Below are 15,559 nucleotides of genomic sequence, written 5' to 3'. Positions count from 1 at the left end.
ACTCCACTGATCATGCGTGTCAAGTGCAATGCATCGGCTCATTCGTGCGGTCCTGCTACGGCAGCCTGAGCGGCTCACCCTCCTTGACCCATTCGATCCGCTTGTCCGTCGCCTTCCCCAGCCAGAAAGGCCTCAAAACCTCGGGCAGCCTGACGCGGACCACCTTGCCTGTGCCGGACTCGTCAAGGACGGCGCCGTTCTCGAGCAGCGCGACGATGAGGCGCGGGATCGCGGCGGCAGTGCCGTTCAGGGTGTGGGCGTAGACGAGTTTCGGTGCGGGAGATGGGCGAGAGGAGTCGGATGAGGGGGCCGCCGCGGGACGGTAGCGAATTCCGAGGCGACGCGCTTGGTAGTCGGTGCAGTTTGACGCGGACGAAAGCTGGAAGGAGGATCTCAGGTCAACGGCGCTCGATGCTGAGTGTAGACGGAGTGCGCACCTCGCCCCACTTGCCGCGCCCGGGCATCCAAGCTTCAATGTCGTACTTCCGGTGGGCAGAAGCGCCGAGCTCCTCCGTCGGCATGTCCAGCACGCTGAGAGCCAGTCTGGTCAGCCTGCAGCCTTGCTCGCCTCGAGACGAAAGATTGGCACGCACCGCAACGACAGCCCCAACCCATTCAGAATCTCCTCCTGGACTGCCCGCAGCTCCTCGAGCAGGCGGTTGCTCTCGTCCTCGGCGCACACGACCACCATCTCGACCTTGCTGAACTGGTGCACGCGGTACAGCCCGCGGCTGTCTGCGCCCCTCGCGCCCGCCTCGGCGCGGAACGCGCGCCCGAGCGCAACGTGCTTGAGCGGCAGCTGGTCGGCGCGGAAGGTCTGCGCGGCCGACATGGCGACGAGCGGGATCTCGGCCGTCCCGGCGAGGCAGAGCGTCGAGGTCGACTCGCCGTCCGAAAGGAAATAGGTCTGCTGCGCGTCGCCGTCGCGCGGGCGGAAGCCGCAGCGCTCGGAGACGTCCGAGCGGACAACGTCGGGCGTGAGGGCGGGGGTGAAGCCGTGCGAGAGGGCAATCGACATGGCGTAGTTGGTGAGGGCGAGTTCGAGCAGGGCGGCCTCGTTCAACAGGAGGGGCCACGAAGAGCCCGTCGTGAGAGAGGAGGAGGGAAAGTCGGTCCAAGCGAGGTTCGAGGGCGAAGAGAGGGAGAGGTGGTCGCGGTCGGTTTCGGTCGCGGGATCAGGAGATGGAATGGTCGGGCCGAGCGTCTTGACCAGACGAGCGTTCTCCTCGCTACCGACTGGCACGTCCGGATGCGAGACATTCGGAAGCTGCAGGGCGAGCTGCTGGATGTCCTTCGTGAGGGCAGCCAGGCGCGGTTCGAGCTGCTTGACGAGCTTCTTGATCTCGCCCGCCTCCCTGCGCGCCTCGACGTCCCCCTTCGGTGCAGACGAGACGGCGTTCCGCCGTTCTCGCACATGCTGCAGTTCTCGCCGCAGCCCTGCCGCCTCCGTCTCGAGGTTGCGCAGCTCGTCGACCTTGTCCGCCTCCAAAGGGAACTTGCGCTCCCGCAGGTTGCGCTTGACGGCCTGCACATCTGTGAGTACGTCGGACAGGTCGATCACGGGGTGCGGGATGGACGAGGGACGGGTCGACGAAGTCGAGGCGAAGCGGGGGGAGGCGGTGCGGGCGAGGCACGCCGGACAGGATGCCAGCGGTCCTCGTAGTCGGCGGACGAGCATCTCAGCTATGCTCTGCAAGATGTTCTGGCTCGCTCTAGCCAATGTAGCGAGTGACGGGGGGAAGGCAAGCCGCGAGCATCTCTTGCGCCTCGACATTGTGCAGCTTCGTGTCCTCGACATGGAGGAACCAGGTAAGCAGCTGGTCGCTTTTGACGAGTCCTCTGCTGACGCCTGTATCCCCCAGACTCGACCGAGCTGCGCGACATTGGCTCACTTGCACACTGGGCCGTCTCGTCGTTCAAGCCGTCGTACGGCGTCGAACACATCCGCGACGCAGATCCGGCTACGCTCTGGCAGTGCGTGCTCGCTCTCTCGAGCGCTACGCGAGCTGGGCTGACCTGCAGAGCTGCCGCCGTGCAGGAGCGAAGGCGCCCAGCCCCACTTGATCAACATTCAGTTCTCGCGCAAGCAGACCATCACGGTCCGCCCTTCGACGCACACTGAGCCCATACAACACCGCTGACCTGCCTTTGCCGATCGCGCAGCAAGTCTGGATCTACGCCGACATCTCGCAAGACGACTCCTACACGCCGCACAAGATCTCGATCCGCGCGGGGACGTATCACGGCGACTTGCACGAGGTCAAGTGGGTCGAGCTTGCGCAGCCGAAAGGCTGGCAGGTTCTGCGGCTCGGCGGGTCGGTGAGGCCGGGCGAGGAACCGGGCCCGCAGGACGAGTGCGTTCCCTTTCGTGCCTCCGGGCCTCGCATTTGCGTGCTGACGGCCTCGATTGTACAAAGAGAGCCTATTCGTGCTCATCTGCTGCAGATCGCCATCATCTCGAACCACATGAACGGCAAGGACACGCATGTTCGTGGCGTGCGCGTCTTTGCTCCTCGCCCGTGCGTCTCTCCCGCTACTTTGCCGAGAAGACGCTCAGTTAAACGAGATGACGATGACAGACTGGAGCTCGACGACGATCTCGTGCCGTTTCGTTCCGTCGCCTTCACTCAGCACGAAACGATCCGTTGAGCCCCCCTACGACACGTCTTGCGGTTCAAGCGGACGACCCGTATGCCGGTGCCAGCCCTTCAGATTAACGCTCTTGCTCCATCCTCGCGGCCGCAAGTCGCAGAGGACTAGCGTTAGAGGGCGCGAATCGGTCAAGCCCGGACCTTCGCGGAAAGGTGTCGATTCAAGCGGAGCGGCTCCGAAGGTCCCGCACTTCCTGTAGCGCTCCGTGCAACATTGAATCGCTCTGCCCGGCTTTCAGGGCTAGTCCGCGAGACATTTCGGGTGTCCCCGCTCCCGTGCTCCTCCTCGCTCGCTCCTTGTCCCTGCTCTTCTTCCTCTTTCGCTCGCTTTCTCTCGCGCGATCTACGCTACACGCTCGAAACTACCTGCTCTTTACTCGTCCACGCGCATCACATGCCACGCGACGCTCGCGAGAGCTCGCCCGAGCCGGTCGAGGACCCTCCGCCCACCGCCTCGCAGGTCCCGCCACATTCGGCGCGCAACCCGCCGCCGAAGAGCTGGAGCCTTCTGCCGGCCGAGAAGGACCCTGCTGAGCAGTTCGCTTTCGCCCCCGGACCGGCACACGGTGGACGCGGCGGAGCGAGGGGCGCAGGAGAAGCGTCGGGACAAGGAGGCGACGAAGGCTCGGGCGGAGCTCGCGTTGCGTCCGACAAGCACAAGAGTGACTCCACCGCGCACCGGCATCGCCACAGCTTTCAGCACGACCGCGAGATGACCGCTCAGACCCTCGAAGAGTCGGAGCTCGACGACGACAACGATGGCGTCGTGCTCGCAGAGGTCCGCCCGGCCGGCGGACAGATCCGGAGCGCTTCAAACAGCCCCACGCCGGCGCACGTCGACCCGCTCGCAAAGCTTCGCCTCCCCGCCAGCTCGTTCGGCACCGACACCTCGTCGCGTCTCGGTGGCCTGCGCGGCACGCGCACGAGCATCTCGCCTACTCTCATGTCGAACACTGCCAAGCTCGGCAACAGGCTTGCCTTCGGCGCGACCGGTCACAAGAGCGGCGCACGCCCCTTCCTCCCGACTGGGAGCGCACTCCCCTCCGCCGCTCAGACGGCGCCTCCGGCTCAGCCGTTCGGAGTCGCGGGCGCTACACAGTCTCTCATCGGCTCGAGCATGCATTTCGACCCGGCCAAGCAGGCGAGTACCGCGAAGAAGCGCCCTCGCGCGAGCGACGAGGTCGCCGGCGCGGCTATGGGCGAAACGGACGGCATTTCCAGCCGCCGCAGCAAGAGCACGGCCCCTCGCGCCGGCGTCAGGGCTATCAGTAGCGGCAAAGCTGGCGTCACGGCCTCGACGGCGGGCGGAGCCGCGTTGACCGGCAGCAAGAGGAGGCGCAGCACGAACGAGCCACCGAGCGTCGAGGAGCTGATGCTGGGCCTCGTCAACATCAGCAATTCGTCTCAGGGCAAGGTACGTTGCTCAGCATGCTTCAGGCTTGCAGATGCTCACCCGCATGACGCGCGCAGGACGCCGACATTCAGCGCCTACGCGAGCGACTGGCTCACCGCGAAAAGGAGATTGTGCGCCTCACGACCGAGAAGGAGAAGCTGAAGAGCAACCTCGGAGAGCGCATCAAGGCTGCGCTCGTGAGGTGCGTGTGCTGTCGGGTCCCGTCGTCGACCTTCTCAAGCTGACGCTTCGCTGCGCGACCTGCTTCACAGCGCCGACAAGTCTCACGAGGAGCTCGTGTCGACCTCTACCGACATGCGCGACAGCCTTCAGAAGCTCAAGGCGAATCTCGACCCGCTCGCTAGCGCCGCAAAACTCAAGGAGGAGCTGGCGTCCCTCAAGCTCAGTGCGTTGCTATGCACTCGTTCTGCTTCGAGTGATCAAGCTCACACTCGCAAGTAGCCGTCAGCAACCACGTGCTCAACGAGCGCAACGAGATTTGGCTCGAGCGCCACGAGGAGACCAAGATGGCCGTCCTTCACGAGTTGAGCGAGGAGCTCGCGAAGCGTACGTTCCGCCCTCATTCCTCGCGCTTCTCCTACTGACTGATGCGACTACGCGCTTCTGCAGGCGAGCAGGTCATCAAGTTCCTCCGCGGCGAGCTCGACGACAAGACGGGCTCGCTCGCAGAGGCGCGCTCGCGCGTCGACGACCTCGAGTCGCGCTGCGAGTCAGTCGAGCGCACGAGCGCGCACTTCCGGTCGACGCTCGAGGCTGCGATGGACAAAGCCCGGGTCGACAAGCAGGCGCTCGGCGAGAAGCTCGACGCGGCTCTGCTCGTTGCCGCTGAGCGCGAAGAGGCGCAGCACGTCAAGCTCGACGAGATTGAGACGAGCTGGAAGGACAAGGTCGAGGCGGGCATGCAGCGTGAGGACGTCCTGCGCAGCAAGTGGATCGAGGCGAAGAACGAGGCAGCGCTCCGCGAGACGGAACTGCACAAGGAGATCGTCAAGGCGAAGGAGGCGGCCAAGGTCGAGCTGCTTCAGCGCCAGGACGAGGTTGACGCCCTCAAATCGACCATCAAGATCAGCGAACGCGAGTGCGTCGAGCTGAAAAAGCGGTGCGTCGTGTGCTCGTTCGCCTACCGGGCTGTACCCAGCTGACCTTTGACATAATGCAGCATCACGACCCTCGAAGCGCTACACGCCGAGTCCGCTGCCACGATCGTTTCGCTGCAAGCCGATCTCAGCGAAGCTCGCACAAATCTGTCCACGGAGGTTGAACAGTGCGTCCGCTCGATTCCTCCATCCTGCCATCGTCTCACGCCTGCCCAATGCAGATCCGCGTCGCGCTTGAAGGCCGTCAGAACCGACCATGAGTATGAGAAGGAGTCGCTCGCCGAGCGCGTCAAGAAGGGCGAGATTGCCGTCCGCGAGCTTCAGCAGGTCCAGTGCGTGCAGCGCGCCCGAACCATTTCTTCCTGTCATGCTGAACCTTCTTGCGCAGAGGCGATCTCGCCCGCGTCGCGGCTGAGCGCGACATCGCTGTCGCCAAGGCGACGACCGTGACCGCTGACGAGCAGCAACTTCGCCAACGGGCCGAAGCGGCCGCGCAAGACTACCGCCTCCGCATCGCCGACCTCGAGAAGAGGTGCTCTAGTCTGGACGTCATGCCAAGTCTCGGACGCTGACCCAATTCACTCTCAGCGACTCTCGTTCGAGGCAGGAGCTTGAGCGGCGTGACGAACAGCTTGACAAAGTTCGCTTAGGATTGCAGGCCGCCGACGAGAAGCGCAAGGTGACACGTTCAGCTTGGCTTGAAGTCGTGCTTCGCTGACATCCTCAACGTCGCAGACCATCGAGGCGGAGAAGCAGGCGCTGCAGGTCAGTTGATGCCGCTGCGCTCCCGCGCACCCTTCCTGACGCTTCTGCATCCTCAGCAAAAGATCGAGACGCTTCAAGCGCTCTCGACCGGCGCTGGCGCCGACCCTGAAGCGCTGCAGCAGCAACGTGACGACATCGCCGAGTTGCGCCAGCACGTGCAGGACCTTGAGTCGGCGCTCGCTGCTAGCGCTGATGAGAAGGAAGAGCTCGACAAGCTGCGCGAGTCTGCGGTGCAGGCCGTGCGTCGCGCTTCTGCCTGTTTCGCTCGATGTCGCGCGGCTGACCTTCGCGATCCCCAGTTCCGCGACAAAGTCGACGAGCTTGAACAGGTCGGCTCTCGCATCGTCGAGCAGTCCGAAGCTGTCAAGGGCCTCGAAGTAGACCTCGCAGCTGCGCAGACGGAGAACGAGGACTTGCTCGCGCACATTCAGGAGCTCGAGCAGGTCAAGGCGACGCCGCAGGATTGGTCTGAGAAGGAGAAGGAGCTCGTCGCCAAGCTCACGAAGGAGAAACAGGAGGCCGTGCGCCATGCACTCCAGGTCAGCAAGGAGAGCCACTTGCGCGACTTGTCGGCAAAATCGGTACGGCCCGCTCGCATTTCGCTGGGCTTATCACTGACTCCGACCCGCAGAACGAGATCAAGCGCGTCAACAACCAGCTCGCCGAACTCAACCGGAAGCTCAACAAGTCGCAGAACGACCTCGCCAAGGCCCGGTGCGTCGCGTCGTTCCGCAGCCCGCGCATCCCCTTGCTTACACGTCACCTCACAGCAATCGCCAAGTGCTGAACAAGCACATTGCTTCGTCAGTCACCGGCGACGGCGAATCTCCGGAGGTGCGCTCGTTCCGCTTAGCGAGCGACCATCAGACGAAACTGACGGATCAAGCCACGTTGCTCGTCATACAGAAGCAGGGCCTCGGCAGCGCCAATGGCCCCGTTCGCATGACCGGGCTCCGTCCGCCGCCTGAGCTCTCGCACCAGCGTGAAGATCACAGCAGAATGCAGCAGGGCCAGACGACCAAGATCAAGGGCAAGACGGTCGCTTGTGCGTCCCGCCACGCGTCTAAGCACTCGAGCAGGAAACTGACGAGCTTGATCAGTCTCGGACCATAGTTCGGCGATCCCGCGGCGCCGTCCGTCGACTACGACGGCGAGCAAGCCGGCGAAGAAGGTCGCGCTCGTCAGCGAGTCGACCAGCCGTCGCGTTACCACCGCAGTTCTCGAGACCAACGCCGACGATGACGAGGACGAGGACGACGCCGACCGTACGCTTGTTGAGGACGACCACAACGGGGTCGAGGACAGCATGGAATTCTCGCTCACGCAGCACGAGGACGACGAAGAGGACGACGAAATCGTGAACTCGAACACGCCGCTGCCGGTCTCGCACAAGCCCAAGGTGCGTCTCGGCCTCATCAGCAGAGGCGCCAGGCGACGCTGATGCTTGCCCTGTTCAGCCGCGCAACACCTACTCGTCGAGCAAGAAGAGGCGGTGAGGTCGTTGCCCGCGCCTTCTCTCTTTGGCATGTGTCTGCAGTCCTCTTCGTCGTGACAAAGCTTGATCGCATGAAGTCCCCTGCCGGCGATAGAAGAGGCACGGGCGACCGCGTGCTTTCACGTCGAGAAGCGCCTTGATTCGGAGCACGGGCTCGCTCCCGTCGCGAAAGGGGCGGACAAGCGGATCGAGCGTGTCAGCGCAGGTGAACCGCTGGAGCTGCTCTTTGGGTGAGAGGATCGCGGACTGCCGACTCGTCGGTCTACGTTGCCAGGCTGAGGTGCTCAGTCGATGAGAGCGAAGTGGTGAAGCTCTGGGACTGGCTGGTCGACGGATTTGCTCCCGGATTTGCCGGTACGACAAGCGAGCTGCTTGCGACGTGGCAGGGTTCGGTTCCACGGCGGAGGGGCGAGTCGACCGTGACTCGAACGCCGCGCGCGTCCCACGGCCGCCGGGCGCCCGCGTCTGCCCTTCCCCTCTTCCACTCGCCCTCGCCTGGTCCTGTCCTCCTTCCCTCCTCTACGGCTGGTTCGCCTGCCTTAGAGCGTCCTCTCTGCTCGCCGCCGCGCCGCACTCGCCTCGACTTTGTCGCTCGGCGCTCGCCTCGTCGCCCACCTTCCCCGCTCGCGCACCGCGTGGTCTTCGCCTCGCGTCTCCCTCTTCCTTCCTCGCCGAGCCCACCGCGTCTAGCGCCGTGCTCTCGCCGCTGAACTCGCAAGAACCCAAGCTCACCGCCCCGATTCCTCCCCCAACAACGTGCGCCCGCCTCCTGTCGCGACGGCCTTCGGCTTGCCGGGCTCCACATTGACTCGTCTTTATCGCCCGCCGCGGATACAGCCTCCCTCCTTCTCCCACAACTCGCCATGTCGCGTTACCAGCCCACCACCCTCATGCCCGTCAAGCAGACGCCTCTCTCGGAATGCTCCCACTCGCCGGATTTCGCCAGGGCCGTGCCGTCAGGCCGCCAGAAGGCCGCCTCGACGGCTGCGACCCGCCGCGACTAAGCGACTCGCCGCTTCTATTACCGTTACCACCTGCTTCTGAGCACTTCCATTCGCCAACCGTACAGACTGGCGCGCCCGCCATCTCGCCCGACGACCTTCTGCGCTTCCTCGACGATTGCACGTCGGGCCCGGACGTCGTGCCTTTTGCGACGCCCGCGTCTTCTCCGGTACTCGATTTTGCTCACGGTCCAATGTCCACTACGTTCCCGGTTTCTGTTCCCACCGCGCCAACGTCCGCGCCGCCTCCCGTCGGACTCGACGCTCCCGCTTTCTCGGCTCTGCTCTCGCTCTCGAAGGAGCAGGCCGAGCCCCAATCTTCGATGACTACCAAGTCGTTCGATGCTGGTATGTGCTTCCGTCCCGTGCTTACCGCGCCGAGCCCCTTCTGACTCGCCTCCGCGCTTCTACAGGCGACATTCTCCTCCCCTTCGACCTGGAGCCCGCTTCGGTCGGTGGCCTCGACGTCCTCGCCTACCCGGTCTTCTCGTCCGAGTTTGGCGCCTCGTCCTCGTCGGCCTCTGCTCCCCAGGTCAGCGCCCCTGGCACTGTTGGCCTCGACCCCCTCGTTCTCGACGGGACGCTCGAGTCGCCTCTCGGCCTCGGCTCAACCTCGACGAGCCCGCTGTCCGAGTTCCTCGCGTCGCCGATGTTCGGCATGGCGAGCGAGTCGACCGTGCCGAGCGCGACGATGAGTGAGCTTCCGCTCCCGTCGCCGTACGAGGCGGCCATGCCGGCGCCCTCGTCGGCCGTCGCGACCGAGTTCACCGGTCTGCCGTGGTTCCCACCGCTGCCTTCGGGTAGCGAGTCGGTCCTCTTCGGCTCGCCGCTCGTTGGCGCCGGCACTCAGCCCGCCGTGGCCGTCCCGACCTCGTCGACGACGTTCCTCCGCCCCAACCCCGTCCCCTCGATCCCGCTTCCCCACACCCTCACGCCCGTCACCCCCGCGCTCCCCTCGTTCGCCCCTCCGCCCCCCACACCGGCGCTCTCGACTACATCTTCGTCGTCGAAGCGCCCCAAGCCGACGGGCTTCCGCGCGGGCTCGACCCCGCTCCTCGCGCTCGACGCGCCGATCCAGCCGCGCAACAGCGTCCTCCCCTCGGCGACGTCGCGCAAGCGCAAGACGTCGGCCGCCGAGAAGGCGCTCGCCAAGCGCGCAAAGACGTCGCCGCCGCTCGACGCACTCGACGAGGCGGCGGTTGCCGGTGCGCCCGCGGCCACCGGCGGCGGCGACGGCGACGAGCTGCCGGAGGATATCAAGGCGGCGGTCGAGCGCAAGCGGTTGCAGAACACGCTCTCGGCGCGCAAATCGGTACGTCCCTACCTCCCTACACGCCTGGCCACTGACACTGATCGGTGCGGGGTTCGAATGTGCAGCGCGCGCGCAAGCAGGCCCGCTTGCAAGAGCTTGAGGGCGAGAACGACGCGCTCAAGCAGCGCGTCGCCGAGCTCGAGGCGCTCCTCGGGCTCGCGGCGACGCATGCGCCGGCCGCGGCGTAAAAAGGGCATCGCCCCTCTTTCTCTTTGTGCATGCTGTTCATTTTAGCTCGCTGGGTGTGCTCATCTCATTCGCGTCTGTCCCGTGTTCCCTCCTGCTCGCTCCCCTCTTCTCTTTCCTTTCGCTCCGCGCGATCTTGCTTTCCCCCTCCGTTCGTCGTAGGCTTAGCAGGTCTCGCTAGGGCCTCTTGCCAAAATTCTCGTTGCGCTCTCCAGCCATGCCCCCAGAGAGAGATCGTACAGCGACTGTTACAACAGCGACGAGCGAGAGCACAGCGGGGAGACGGCACAGGGACGAGGGAAGGGCGATTCTACTTGCCCTGGGCGAAGAGGAATTGGAGCGAGAGCGTCTTGGTGTCGGTGTCCCAGTGCTCCCAGCTCATGCCCTCCGTGCCTGCCGTGCCAACTCTGGTCAGCGATGTGACGGGAGAAAGGGGGGAGAGTGAGGGGACGCACTGTCGATTTCTCGTGCCTGGATCTTGAAGGACACGGTCTGGTACGGCTCGGCTGCGATCTGTGCATGCAGGATCGCGGTCAGGCCAAGTAACGAGTGTGCAAGAGAGAAAGAGAGAGAGAGAGAGCGAGAGAAGAGAAACGCACGAGGAGGTACTGCCAGTTGCGATCGGGGACCTCGACTTTTTGCTCAAACGCCGACATGAAGCGATGCCGCGGCTTGATGCCCTCCTTGATCTCGGGGTAGTGCACCTGGAAGAGGAGGCCGAGCTGCCCCGTCACGGGGTCGCGCACCTTGGTGACCTGGAGGAGGGGCCGGCGCAACAAGTTAGCGCGGGTCGCGGGCGCAGTATGGGGCAGCGCCGCCGGAAAGGACGGACCTGGTACCCGGGGACACCAATCTTGAGGAACGTCTTGGTCTGCACCTGGGGTTTCGCGGCCTGGGCGGCGAGCTGGGCGGCATAGGCGTTGGGGTCGTGGGCGTCGCGGGCGGCGCGGCGGGCGAGGTTGGTCTGGTGCTTCTTGCCCTGGGTGTGGGCGAGGTACGACCCTTCGTTGGTGTGGAGCGTGAGGCACAGGCGGCACTCGAGGCCGCCGAGGTGGTTGCGCAAGATGTACGGGTCCTGCGGCGGCACGGCGGGGGATCAGCGCGGCTCCCTGAGTGAGGCGAGCGAGTGCTCGTGCGCACCTTTGCGAGGTCGATGGTCTCGAGTGCGAGCTTGCGCAGTCGCTCGCGGCGGTCGATGGCGGCCTCGTCTGCGCGGGCGACACCACCGCCACCAAACTTGCTGCCGACACGGTTCTGCGGTGGGTCCGAGTCAGTCTGGGTTGCTCGGGCGGTGCAGGGTGGGCGGTGCGCACCTGGTAGTCTGTGGGCGGGTGAGCCGAGGGTCGAGGCGAGGGGACGAGGAGGAGAGGGTGAGGCGGGGTCAGCGGGCGCTGTGCGGGTGCGGTGGTTGCAGAAGGGTGTGCTTACCCATCTCGCAGTGCCTGTGCCCTCTCGAGTCGCTGGCGAGCGAGTGGATGCAGCCAGAGCCTCCGACTCCGCAAGAGACGAACCCTCGCTGCTTCCCTTTGCCCCGCTGCTCACCGCTCGAGCGCGTGATCGAGCGCGCGCGTGTTGCTCTCGGGAGTGCGCTGCTCGCACTGCCCCGAACGACTCGCCTTCGCCGACAGCCGCCCCACCTCGTCGTCGTCCATCTCCCCGCCGTCTCGCCTTCCGCACAGCCAGTGCTACCGTGCGGGCTCTGCCCTGCTCCCCGTGACTCCATAACGCTCCTCAAAAGCGGAAGAAAGCGCCGCCTTCGAGCGAGTGCGTCCTCTCTCATCCTCCCCCCGCTTCACCACCTCTCGCCCGACCAGACAAGCATCCGCCGGACACAATTTTCGAGCGACCCATAGACATTAATGGGGCCCAGGGATCCCGCCGCTGATACCATCAGAGGCCGCAGACACGCTCAGAGCACCCCGACGACTGGACAGTCTCGACTTGGAGCATCCGACGAGTGACGCGCCATGGCAGGAGGCGGTCTCGTCGTCGCCTCGGCGCCCCGAGGACGCTCGCAGTGGGTCGGGCGCGCCGCCATCCTCCCGCACAACCCCTCGGCCCCCGACTGGCTGCGCTTCTTCGTCCTCACTCTGTCCATGTTCGGACTTCAGCTGGTCTGGAGCTGCGAGATGGCTCAAGGCGCGTCTTGCTCATCTCCATGAACTGGTATGCAAGGCACTGACATGCCCCGAGTGCCCGCAGCTTCGCCGTTCCTCCTCTCGCTCGGCGTGAGTAAGAGCATGATGTCGATCGTCTTTCTCGCCGGCCCGCTCTCGGGCCTCATCGTCCAGCCCGTCGTCGGCGTCCTCTCCGACAGCTGCAAGTCGTCCCTCGGCCGCAGGCGACCCTTCATCATCGGCGGGTGCTGCCTTACCAGCTTGTCTGTCCTCATGCTCGGCTGGTCAAAGGAGATTGCCGGGCTCTTCGCAAAAGACGGGACCGCCGTGGTGCGTCTGCTCTCCACTGACGGTCTCCATGTTGCTCATCCTTTCGACTCATCTAGCACAACCACCTCGCAATCGCCTGCGCCGTCGTCTCTGTCTACGTGATGTGCGTTGCACCGACTCTCTTCGCCTCACACCACACTGATGCGCCTGCGCGTCCACAGCGACTTCAGCGTCAACGTGATTCAGGCGATGGACCGCTCGCTGCTTGTTGACGTCGTGCCAGCGGCACAGCAGCCCGCCGCCAACGCGTGGGCGTCGCGCATGTTCGGGTTTGGCGGTGCGTGACTCGTTTCGTCCTGCTATGTCAAGCACGACTGACGTGCGAGAGTCGCACAGCTGTCTTCGGCTACTGGATTGGCGGCCTGGACCTCATCTGGTTCACTCGAGGCTGGCTCGGCGATGAGCAGCTCAAGGTGCGATTGTCCGCCCTGTCGTTGCATGACTGAAAGCTCACTGCAACCCCGACAGGTCCTCACCATCTTCACCTCCATCTTTCTGTGCGCGACCCATGCAGTCACCGTCACTTGCGTTCGCGAGCGGATCCTCATCTCGCGCGAAGATGACGGACAGGGCGGTGGAGCGATGCGCGCCCTCGAGAACATCTGGACCACCATTCGCACCCTCCCTCGCCCGATTCAGCAGGTCTTCAATGTCCAGGTGAGCGAGCCCTGTCCAGCGTCAGCCTCTCAGCCAGCGCTGAATTGCCGTCTCGCAGTTCACGGGGTGGATCGGGTGGTTCCCCATCATGTTCTTCTCGTCGACCTGGGTCGCCGAGATCTACGTCAAGACGCGCTTCGACGCCGCGACCGAGCTCGCCGATGCGCCGGACGACATTCGCGCCGACGCGACGCGCGCGGGTACGCGCGCCATGCTCTTCCAGTCGGTCGTCTCGCTCGCCACGTCCATCATCCTCCCGCCCTTTGTCGCCAACAACGACATTCACGCCTCCGCGGCGTCGTCGCGCGACTCGCACCAGCCTTTCTCGCGCTTGGGCAAAGAGGGCTGGAAGCGCTTTGTGCCCGACCTCCCGCTCGACTGGCTCTCGCTCCCGCTCCTGTGGGCCATCTCGAACTCGGTCTTCTCCGGCCTGCTTTTCTTCGGCACGTGGATCGCAGGGACGGTCTGGAGCTCGAGCTTCATCATCGCCGCGTCCGGGTTCGCCTGGGCTGTCACGAACTGGGCACCTTTCGCTATCGTGAGCGACCGCACGCTCATCCCGCCTGCAGTGCACACGAGCTGACAGATTGTATATGCAGCTTGGCGATCTCATCCTCCGCATGGGCAGCTCGTCCTCGCTCGGCCCCTCTTCCGGCGGATCCTCCATCGCTCTGCACCACTCGACGCTCTCGACCGCGAATTTGCACGAGCACCAGGCCGAGCAATCATGGGACGCCGAGCGCGAGCTGCTCGCGCGCGACCACCACGACGATCACGACTTCAAGACTCCGCCTCCGCGCTCGATGGCCTCCTCGCCCGGACAGCGCGCCTCTCCGCCCGAGCGTCTCAACCTCTCGAGCCAGTCGGCCGACTCGTCGCCGCACTCGGCGCTCTCGCGCTCGACGGCCGACAGCGCGAGCCAGCCCTACACGCCGCAGACGGCGCGCTCGTTCTACTTTGACGCGGCGTCGTCGACTGGCTCGGGCGCGGGCGGGAGCCGGAGCGGCGGCGGCGGCGGTGGCGCTATGAGCCGCTCGACGTCCGGCCACTCGTTCGCGACCATCTCGTCCTCGTCGCCGCAGTCGCGCTCGTCGCTCGACTTTGGCGGCGGCGACGACCCGCAGAGCACGGTGCGTCGCCCGACGCTCGGCGCAGGCGCGGGCGAGCGCCGCCGCTCGAGCCAGACGACGACGGGCTCGCGCACGCCGACGCGCGGGTCGCCCGTGCGCCGGTCGCGCGCCGGGAGCGACGCGAGCAGCCTGATTGCGTTCCCGCCGAACCACGGGACCGTCGGCGTCAACCTGTTCGACCACGACGGGCTGCTGCTGCTCGACGGGGCGGACGAGCGGGGAGGGCCGCATGCGGCGAGTGGGGGAGCGCGCGGGCGGGGAGGCGCAGACGAGCGGTTTGGCGCGGACCCGTACGCTTACGCGCCTCGTGACGGCGGCGGCGGCGGCGGCGGCGCAGCGAGCAGCAGCACGATCCACCTCCCGCCGCGCGGGCACGTCGCTGCGTTTGGTCCGCCGGGCGCGCGGCACTCGAGCGAGTCGAGCCGGAGCGGAGCGGGAGACGCGGGGGGCAACGACTCGCGCGTGCTGCAGATCCGGCACTCGGACTCGTTCGACCTGTCGGACGCCGAGAGGCACAGCTTTGACTTTGTCGGCGGCGGCCATCATCGGGGGAGCAGCGAGGACCACCTCGGGGCCGGGATGGGCCTCAACGGCGTCGATGGCCGACGGGTCAGCACGGCGACGATCGTGCCGGGGACGGTGCGGCCGGGAGGCGGCGGGTTTGCGCACCAGGTCGCGCCTAGGATCATGGTTGGCGGCGAGGACGAGAGCGCGGAGGAGTGGGACGCGCAGGCCGAGGCGGAGGGGATGACTGGGGGCGGAGGAGGGGACCAGGCAGGCGTGATCCTCGGGTGCGTTGCAGAGAGCATCCGTCTTTCTACTTACTTTGCTTTTGACTGCAGCTGACTCGGAAGCTCGTGTCTCGCACAGCTGCCACAACATCTACCTCGTCCTCCCGCAATTCCTCGTCACGGCCTTGTCGTCCATCATCTTTGCCCTATTCGCACCGCACCACTCTGTTCTCGGGCATCACGCCCCGTCAAAGAACTCCGCCAACTCGACAATGTCGCCGCTCGGCGATCTGGCCGAGGAGGACGAGGTGCGCTCGCTCGCGGTGCGGGCGGTGCGGGTGGTTGGCGGCGCGATCGGCGAGGCGTTCTTGGCGCGGCGGCAGGAACAGGAGGATGTCCTCGACGAGGCGACGCCCGGTGCAGCGGGAGGTTGGGACGCGCTGGGCATGATTTTCCGGTGCGTTTCGGTCATTCCTGTCGGCAAGAACCGAGCCTGATCTTTCTCTCATCGCTCTCACTCAGCATTGGCGGCGTCTCGGCCGCCTTCTCGGCCTACATCTGCTTCCGCATGTGGCGCGACCGGGTGCAGGCAGAGCGGCGGCTGCGAAGCGCCAACCGCGGGTACCGGTTGACGGGCGGGTGAAAACGCCTGGCGTACGCTTGTCGGACGCCG

The 15,559-nt window shown here is 65.6% G+C and overlaps 6 protein-coding genes across 6 annotated transcripts; 4 read left to right on the top strand and 2 right to left on the bottom strand.

Moving 5' to 3' along the window:
- Positions 1 to 55: 55 nt before the first annotated feature.
- DIA4 (putative serine--tRNA ligase DIA4) lies at positions 56 to 1,678 on the bottom strand (the record flags this gene model as incomplete). Its single annotated transcript, XM_076645442.1, has 3 exons — positions 56 to 379; positions 438 to 531; positions 594 to 1,678. 3 exons carry the CDS (start codon positions 1,676 to 1,678, stop codon positions 56 to 58), a joined length of 1,503 nt encoding a protein of 500 aa, XP_076508969.1.
- A 118-nt stretch (positions 1,679 to 1,796) lies between these two features.
- DOC1 (anaphase promoting complex subunit DOC1) lies at positions 1,797 to 2,649 on the top strand (the record flags this gene model as incomplete). The annotated part of the gene is made up of 6 exons (XM_076645441.1): positions 1,797 to 1,809; positions 1,863 to 1,974; positions 2,039 to 2,099; positions 2,164 to 2,354; positions 2,418 to 2,519; positions 2,580 to 2,649. The coding sequence occupies 6 exons, from the start codon at positions 1,797 to 1,799 to the stop codon at positions 2,647 to 2,649; spliced, it is 549 nt and encodes a 182-aa protein (XP_076508968.1).
- A 396-nt stretch (positions 2,650 to 3,045) lies between these two features.
- On the top strand, positions 3,046 to 7,423 carry JCM10292_002019 (uncharacterized protein; the record flags this gene model as incomplete). The annotated part of the gene is made up of 17 exons (XM_076645440.1): positions 3,046 to 4,065; positions 4,122 to 4,246; positions 4,317 to 4,450; positions 4,507 to 4,611; positions 4,675 to 5,164; positions 5,225 to 5,329; positions 5,384 to 5,494; positions 5,551 to 5,694; positions 5,751 to 5,802; positions 5,898 to 5,927; positions 5,984 to 6,166; positions 6,227 to 6,508; positions 6,559 to 6,641; positions 6,698 to 6,761; positions 6,834 to 6,972; positions 7,028 to 7,326; positions 7,385 to 7,423. The coding sequence occupies 17 exons, from the start codon at positions 3,046 to 3,048 to the stop codon at positions 7,421 to 7,423; spliced, it is 3,405 nt and encodes a 1,134-aa protein (XP_076508967.1).
- Positions 7,424 to 8,285: 862 nt separating this feature from the next.
- Positions 8,286 to 9,923, top strand: JCM10292_002018 (bZIP transcription factor; the record flags this gene model as incomplete). Its single annotated transcript, XM_076645439.1, has 4 exons — positions 8,286 to 8,372; positions 8,492 to 8,771; positions 8,837 to 9,735; positions 9,801 to 9,923. The coding sequence occupies 4 exons, from the start codon at positions 8,286 to 8,288 to the stop codon at positions 9,921 to 9,923; spliced, it is 1,389 nt and encodes a 462-aa protein (XP_076508966.1).
- Positions 9,924 to 10,231: 308 nt separating this feature from the next.
- On the bottom strand, positions 10,232 to 11,353 carry PRP11 (spliceosome assembly protein PRP11; the record flags this gene model as incomplete). The annotated part of the gene is made up of 7 exons (XM_076645438.1): positions 10,232 to 10,314; positions 10,377 to 10,434; positions 10,521 to 10,676; positions 10,754 to 10,996; positions 11,062 to 11,175; positions 11,235 to 11,242; positions 11,350 to 11,353. 7 exons carry the CDS (start codon positions 11,351 to 11,353, stop codon positions 10,232 to 10,234), a joined length of 666 nt encoding a protein of 221 aa, XP_076508965.1.
- A 535-nt stretch (positions 11,354 to 11,888) lies between these two features.
- Positions 11,889 to 15,529, top strand: JCM10292_002016 (uncharacterized protein; the record flags this gene model as incomplete). Its single annotated transcript, XM_076645437.1, has 10 exons — positions 11,889 to 12,060; positions 12,124 to 12,368; positions 12,425 to 12,471; positions 12,530 to 12,645; positions 12,705 to 12,781; positions 12,837 to 13,025; positions 13,084 to 13,563; positions 13,625 to 14,946; positions 15,026 to 15,343; positions 15,409 to 15,529. 10 exons carry the CDS (start codon positions 11,889 to 11,891, stop codon positions 15,527 to 15,529), a joined length of 3,087 nt encoding a protein of 1,028 aa, XP_076508964.1.
- Between the last annotated feature and the right edge of the window lie 30 nt (positions 15,530 to 15,559).

This window comes from Rhodotorula paludigena (assembly GCF_050403205.1).
Source record: "Rhodotorula paludigena JCM10292 DNA, Rt_paludigena_JCM10292v1_ctg1, whole genome shotgun sequence".
NCBI lineage: Eukaryota > Fungi > Basidiomycota > Microbotryomycetes > Sporidiobolales > Sporidiobolaceae > Rhodotorula > Rhodotorula paludigena.
Note: the sequence above shows the minus strand (reverse complement) of the source record. Positions and strands in the feature narration are given on the sequence as shown.